General features: G+C 41.3%; 1 protein-coding gene across 1 annotated transcript in view; it reads right to left on the bottom strand.

Annotated features, from left to right (window-relative positions):
* Positions 1–774: 774 nt before the first annotated feature.
* The window catches only part of PAH (phenylalanine hydroxylase), a 36,874-nt gene continuing 29,986 nt past the window's right edge, over positions 775–7,662 (bottom strand). Inside the window, exons 10-14 of the mRNA XM_058804748.1 lie at positions 7,168–7,224; positions 6,065–6,160; positions 5,611–5,744; positions 3,351–3,466; positions 775–2,786 (exon numbers count right to left, since the gene is read on the bottom strand). Of these exons, the coding sequence (XP_058660731.1) occupies positions 2,743–2,786; positions 3,351–3,466; positions 5,611–5,744; positions 6,065–6,160; positions 7,168–7,224 (447 nt within the window). The 3' untranslated portion in view covers positions 775–2,742. The remainder of the gene's footprint in view (positions 2,787–3,350; positions 3,467–5,610; positions 5,745–6,064; positions 6,161–7,167; positions 7,225–7,662) is intronic.

The following is a 7,662-nucleotide window of genomic DNA, read 5'->3' as shown; positions in this document are numbered from 1 at the left end:
ATGAGCAGAGGGCCACTCATTTGAGATGGATGTTGCATTAACATTTTTAGTTTATTTAGGTTGATTTAGATGGTTACATCTGAACATCAAAATGTCTTTGAGAGCGGCCAGCACGGTCTGAAGCAGCAGAGGGAATTTTAAAAACAATGCATTCCTGTGGACTGCTCCTGTGCTTAAACCCTTTTTCAACAATTTCTGCATTTTTAGGGACTAAAATGTCCCTTTTACAAGACTGCTGTCAGATGTAGGCATCTCAAGATACCCAGAGGTGTCCACCAGTGCAGACTGGCGTCCCTCCATCACAGCCATTGACCTGGGCCAAGGTCACTGTGAAGGAAAGGGCCTCACAAAAAGCTTCTTTGATCACCTGGAACTGAGCTGGGCATGAGGACACCAAGAAATGTGATCACAGTGGGATAGAAGTGAGGAAGGTGACCTAAAAGATTAGCCTGGGGTAGGTTAGTCAGAGCAGCACCCAGAAAGTTCTGAGTATGCAAATGTAGAGGAAGCTGGGCTTGGTTGTGCATGTCAATGGCACACATCAGGGAATTTCATAATCTTGGCTGGATGAGTGACAGTCTCCCAGCCCAGGAGAGCCTTTTTCTGTCCTGGAGAGCACCTCAGATGGGTATTACCTCTTACCTGAGTATTTAATTCTGGTTGATTTGGATGCTTACCATACAAGGAGGATTTACACCAGTCTGATAATGCAAAAAGCATTTCCTACACAGCTGGAACTTTAGACAAAAAAATAAGAAGTCACCCATTAAGGAGTACTATTTAAAATGTGATTTATTTGTAGTATTTAAAGTACTTAGGTACAAGATTATTTGTTCTGCAAGAAAATCTACTTTTCATACATTTCCTCTGCTTTTAAAATGCTGGACATTTAATTTTTCTTCATCTCTTGCTGAGCAGCCATGCCATGATGCTTTGGCTGGAACTATTGCTCATTTAAACCTGTATTAAGCCACAGAGAATCAGACATGTGGCATCAATATTCTCTAACTATTCCACTTGCACATAAAAGAAAGTCATGAATCCTGAGCTCTCAATATCACTATAGAACTACTGCTGCTGTCATTCAAGCCAGAAGCAGAGGAGCTTGGAAAGCTGTCTGAGGATTAGTTTGAAAGACTTTACCCTTGGGATGAAATTGCCTCTTTGTAGTATACAGTTACCTCATGGGTCCTATTATATCAAGAGAGAAAAATATGGGCTACTTTCACACTGAAAATACATGTCAAGTGGGATTGAAAGATCTAGAGAGACATTGTGATGAGAAAAAAAGGAATAAAAAGATACTGAGATAAAAAAGGTTACTTCAAAGCACCAAAATGATACCATTTTGCATAAATATATGTCTATTGAAAAGGATTCCAGCTGGTTTCCTTAAATTAATGTTATTACCTACCATATATATAATGAAAAGAACTGTATTTTCTATCTTCCTAAAGGATGATGCTTACATGAAAGCCATATTGATTCTCAAACTATAAATACAAAATTAGTACTATCACAGGTATGAGACTCGTGGGCTTTCAAATCCCTCTCCATCTTTCAATCTTCTGACAGAAATGTGACCCCTGAGCCATGTTAGTGTCATGATGCACAATTGCTTCAAGCTGGAAATGCAGTTCAGCTTTGCCTTGCTCCATTCTGCTCCAATGATGAGTTCCCTCCTCCAACCAGGGAGCTACAAGAATTATACAATGTGGACCAGTCCAAGAGGGCACTTAATGCTGATTGAGTGAAATTTATTGGGTAAATACAGAAAGAGCTTCCTGAACAGCAAAACTCTTCTCTCTCCATGCTCAGCTGTTGAGTTAAGCTGGAGCCACCTTTGGTTCCATTTGCTGGCACAGTTGAGATATACTCCAGGACAATTAAAACTGCTTTCACCAAAAGAAAAAAAGGAGATTAACGCTCAGATGGGCAGTGGAGATACAAAAAGGTGTCATTACTTAGGACCTGTCTTGAAAGACAACATGTTTGGGTTGGAAGGCAGTTAGACTGGGGCACAGCTGGGCCAGGCCTTCCATGGCTTTGTGGGGACTCTAGCCACAGACACGGTGGGTTAGGAGTTGGAAGGCTCCAGCATTTCCAGCTGCATTATAAAAGGCACTTCCTCTCCATTTCCAGATGCTGGTACCCACCTTCTAGGCTGTGAGACCAGAAAGTTAAGAGACACCTCTCAGGGAAGGACATTCGCAAAGAAAAATGTAGCCTTCACACATCAGCCATGCACTGTGAGTTTGCCTGCTAAGAGAAATCTCCCCTTGCACCCTGACAGATCTCCTTGCATACCCTGGAAGGTGTAGAGTTCCAGATCCACGGGAACCTTGGACAACTGCGGGGCACTGAGTGGAGAGTGACTGTGAGAGAAGGCAAGGTGGATCACTCTGGTCATCACTGACACCCCATCCCTGGGCCCAGACCTCACAGGTGCAGCAGATTATGGTCTGCATGGTGAAGATCTCCTTCTGCTAACCTTTGACACAAAACATATGCAGACTTCCCCCAGGTTCCCAGGAATAAGGTAATTTTTATACATCAGTGAGAAAAAAGATGGATTGGCGAAGGCCAGAAGAGTTGAGGGTCACCTATAGATGTCTGTTTCTCTGCTAATCTCTAATAATTAAGATATATAGCATAATTATTGATGCAGTTCACTGGAAGATAATAGACTGAGGCTAGATCAAGACTGGCAGCTTTTAGTCACGAGCAAGTTACAGCAAATCTTCATTTGATCTTCTGGAGGGCGTTGCAAAGGATCCCAATCTCACCTGCAAAGGAAATAATCAGAGCAGTTAATTCCAGAACCAGCCCATTCTAACACTCCTGCGTGTTTTTTTCCCTTTACAGCTGTTCTCTTACAGAACAAGGTGAGCACAGAAGTGCTGAACTGGACATGTTTATTAGGGTTTTACTGGAGCTGTGTCTGCAGTCATCCCTTTGCCTTCATCAGCCACAGAAGGCTGGCTCACAGCATCAGAGGAGCTGGGTCTCAGCCGGCTAGCCAATGTGAGGGGGAAAATGTGATCAAAGCCAGGCTTCTCCTTCTCTTCCTTACTGAAAACAGCCAGGATCCACCTCAAGGCCATCTGCCATTTCCTAGCAGCTCCCCCAAAACTGAGTTTTTCAGATTTAGCAAGTTACAGTCAAGTGGAAATGCTTGTTAGAGCTTGGCTAGAATTGGAAAGTAATTTTTTCATGAGAAAGGAGATATGTGCTGCCTTATCTTGGATAGGCTCAGAGCATAAAATGCAACCAGATGGAATCTGCCTTGTGCCTCCTATTTCTGACCCAAGTTTTGAGGAATTCAAGGTAACAAATGTGGAGTTCCTTACTGTTGATCGTGTCAGCTAAGTTCTTCAGCTGCTTTGCATTGTCCAGGACTTCAATTCTCTGTGTGTAGGGATTGTACCGGACAGAGAAAGGACGAGGGATTGTTTGAGCAAATTTCCTGAGGGAAAAAGCATAAACAAATGTACAGTTTAATTTTTATTTTTCCACTAACTAATTTCTTGGTGTGTGAATTTGTTGATTATGGGGATAAGAAAATCCATGGGAAGAAATAACTGAAATTCCTACTGATTGATCTGAGACCTACAACACACTTGAAACTGCATTTGTCCTTATCACCTCTGTTTTTTTTTTCTGAACAGAACTAAGCTATTGGCATGGCAACACTGCTCCTGGTATAGGCCAACTGTGTAGCAACTGGGATCTACGAAGCTTGAAAACCTCATTTTCCTGTCATTAGTGCAAAAGGTAGGAATTCTAATCCAAGTCTGAGTTTCTGGGGAATTAAGGTCAAGGATCTACATCATCCTGGCATGCCAAGGAGCAAGGAGGCACCAAACTTTTGTCATTGTCTTGCTCTTAAATTACCTGGTAGTTTGCAGGTAATTTAAAAACTAGACTATAGTTATTCGAGTAAAGCAGCATCTTCTTCTGCAAAACAGTTAATTCCATGTCAAAAGCATTGAGATTTTGGTGTCCTGGGAAAATATTAATTTGCATAACCACAGAATTGCGGAAAGAAAGGCTCTGAATGGGATGAGATGGTCAGGGCTATTGTTCCAGGCTCCTTGTGGACCCCAGCAGGATACTGGCTTATAGATCTGCTTTGTGTTACTGGAGTTATTGCTGAAAGAGGAAGGGAAGCACGCAGGAGTTGATTATGGAGCCCCAGTACACAGACTGTGACTCAGCAGGGTAAATCCCATACGCCCAGAACTGTGGAATATACTGGATGCCACCCTCACAGAGCTTCTTCAGTATAAGCCTTATAATTAACCTTATTAAGGACACTGTCTCAAACAGGACCCAGTATGAACAGGCCACAAGGTGTGGCAGTGAAAAAATATTATGTTATGATGAATTGGACATGATGAATACCCAAAAATATTGGTTATGATGAATTTAGCAGCGTTGGTCTAGTTTTTCTAAGAGGAGAGATCGCATTAGAAGATGGCTTTGCTAAATCTCAGCTGAAGGCAAGATCCCAATTAGAAGATGAATTCCTTAAGCTGAGATCTTTCAGGTCAGTGTCAGAATAATTTCTCAGAAAGGTATTCTCTTACTCACAAACACACAAGTCCAGGTGCAAGCCTCTAACACAGGGACTGGACCAAACCCCAGAACTTCTATTTCAATTTAACCCCTTTTTTTCAGTTTGATCAGTGAAGCAAATTAAAAAAGCTCCAAGGTATTTTGTTGCAGCATTTTCCCCTTCTCAAGGAGCTTGCTTATATACAGAGAAGACAGAAGCTGTGTGCTGTATATCAGTGTCACAGCCCAGAAGAGAAGAGCATCTTTCCCAGGTATTTTCCCAGAGAAAAGGGCACAAGGAAAAGCTGCAGATTTATGACAACTAAGGAAGCAGCAGGGCAGTGAGCTAGGAAGGCCTCAGAGCAGGGGAGCCTGAGGCAGGAGAATATCTTGGGATACAGAACAATTTATTTTTGAATGGTAGAAAGATAAGGGACTGCAGGTCTGGGACAAGCCTGTGTGTGGCATCTCCAAGTGAGAAATAAGTTGAGCGTGAACTCCATAGCTTGACTAACACCCAGAAATAATGGCAGTGCATTGGTGTTTTAACAGGAATAAAAATATTGTCAAGGTGAAAATTAAGCTGAACCCCAATGCAGGCTGAGCAATTCCTGTTCCAAGAATCAGAACTGAACCTGGACATAACTTCAGAGGAAAAGGAGTAGATACTGTGAAATTTTTTTTTACAAGAACTGTTATTTGTAGTAATGGTAAAGTTACTTGGTTTGCATTAATTAGCCAGATTTGACTTCAAATGTTAGTATCACTGCAATTGAACAAATAATTTTTTTTTGTTTCATTTTGGTTAGACAGACGAAGCCCTTGGTTACATTAAGCACAAATTCTTGGTTTCATGCATAAGGTATATTCCTGTTACTACTCATTTTTGCCCAAGATTCTAAGGATATAAAATGTTTATTATCATGAAGCATTGCACTGATTTTTCTAATGCCTCTCAAAACATGATTGGCAACCCAAGACCCATTATGGCAATGAGATCCTCTGTATTTGCAGCAGGCAAGAGTGAGTTCTTCTCTGGAATTACTGGAGTACCTTAGCTTTTCTTTTGCATCTTTAAAACTTTCAGCAACGTAGTAGATGGGCTGGAACTCAGTAACACAGTACTCCTGCACAGAAGTCTTCTCCAGGGCAAGAGGCCGAATCTCAGGCTTATCTGACAAACAATACTATGAACAAAAAGGTAAGAAATTAATTTCAGTGTAAGAGTGCTTGAACATGCTGTGAAAGAAATCAAGAGCACCTCCATTTCAGACAGGGAAGAGTTTCTCCTGTGGGATACAGTGATAATGTCACTTACTGGGAAGGAAGGAGCTGTGAGTTCCCTGTGTATCCATACACCTACACATTTATCAGAGATCTACAATGAAGTACTACATTTCATCCTACTTCTGTGCACAAATTATGAAGCAAAACCAAAGACCCAAAGATATTCAGAAAATAAATTTGAATAATTATAAACACATTTGAAATATTTTCTAGAACACACCTGCAGCTCCCCAAATGAAGACAGCAGCCCTGCACCATATGCCTTGAGGGAATCTCCTTCCTTACAAAGCCCAAACTCAACGGTAAACCAATAAACCTGGAAAGAAAATGAGACAGAAACTTATTATTACTAGATAAAAAGTACACCATTTATTTTGAATACATTTAAAGTTTTCATTTCTATATAAGATGGTGTTGTGTGTCAAATTCAAGTGAATAAATGCAATAAATGTCCCTTCAGACTGAAATTCTTCTCCTAGGAGAAGCACAGTACTAGATTCTCTGTGCCTGAGAATCAGTTCAGTTCCATGACAAACAAAGCTGTGTTTTACTGTGCTTATCTTTGTCAGCAGGAGCAATGAAATTATAGCAATAAAGCTTTATTTTGGCTGGCCAACCCAGTGGAAGTTTGAACCTTATTTTAGAAAAGTTTGAGTCCTGTTTCACACAGGGAATCTGACTGCAGCAGCGGCGTGACCAGGCTGTTGGTGCAATAGAGAAGGAAGGTGGTGAGCAGCCTAATTTGACTCCTGGGTCTGTCCTTTTGAAAGGATACCTGCCCTGGCTCAGAAAAAAATACCCCATCTATCACAAGTGTCAAAGCTGGTGGAATTCTTTGCCCAGGTGCCCTCCATTTGGCACTGGAAGCACTAAACTCAGAGCAACACCCCCAGTTTTATTCACAGTTTTCAACTCTGGGCCTCAGTAGTCTCAGAGTAGCTATCCAGGTGATCTGTGTTGAATACAAAGTGTATTCTGTGTTGGCAAAGTGGAAGAGATGCTTGAAGGTGAAATAGCTACAGAAGCTGCTTCTTGAAATTTCCTGTGGGGATGTAGCAACATACAATCTTTTCTTGCCCAATGTGTTTGTGCTGGAGGAAATCTCATTTGGGCTTCTGTGTTTAATCACAACTGTCACTTTGAATAAGGGGTGCCAAAGCTATTTTTCCTTTAGTGCAACTGTTTCAGGGTAGGGTTTTCCAATCGTGGTCTTCACTCTGATCCCATTCAGCTCTATGGGAGTTCTATCAGTGACTTCAGTGGCAGCAGAATTAAGACAGCACAGGGAGCTTTGGAAAATTGAGCCCTCATTTATTAAATTACCGTGGCAAGTTTCTCGATGAAATCATCTGGAGCTCCCAGAGATGCCAGTCCAATTTCCTGTAACAATAAACCATTATTCTTCAAGCTGTTTATTGCAAACATTCTTCCTGCCCATCTTATGTAATTGCTCACATTTTAAATGTTACCATTGCCTACTACCACACACAAATGTTTACAGGACATGTTGCTATCATGCAAGATCAATTTTAAACCAGAAATCTCTCCAAAAATGAACAAAGGGTCTTGTCCAAATGTCATTTACAAGGCATGATCCTTTGTGCCTGGTACAAAGCCCATTGAGGTCAAATAAAATTTTCCTCTTGCTTTGACAGGCTTTTGATCAAGCCTACAATGAATGATAGGGACAAAAGGAGGCAAATCAATCACACCTACACACCTTATGTATTTCTCTTTGTTTTGATGGGTCCTGATTAAAGGAGTTTTCCTGGAGCCTTGAATGAGCTATTTTTTCTGAATGACAGGGCATGATTTGAA

The sequence above is a fragment of the Ammospiza caudacuta genome, chromosome 5 (assembly GCF_027887145.1).
Source record: "Ammospiza caudacuta isolate bAmmCau1 chromosome 5, bAmmCau1.pri, whole genome shotgun sequence".
Lineage (NCBI taxonomy): Eukaryota > Metazoa > Chordata > Aves > Passeriformes > Passerellidae > Ammospiza > Ammospiza caudacuta.
The sequence above is the reverse complement of the archived record's forward strand: the minus strand, read 5'-3'. Positions and strand labels throughout refer to the sequence as shown.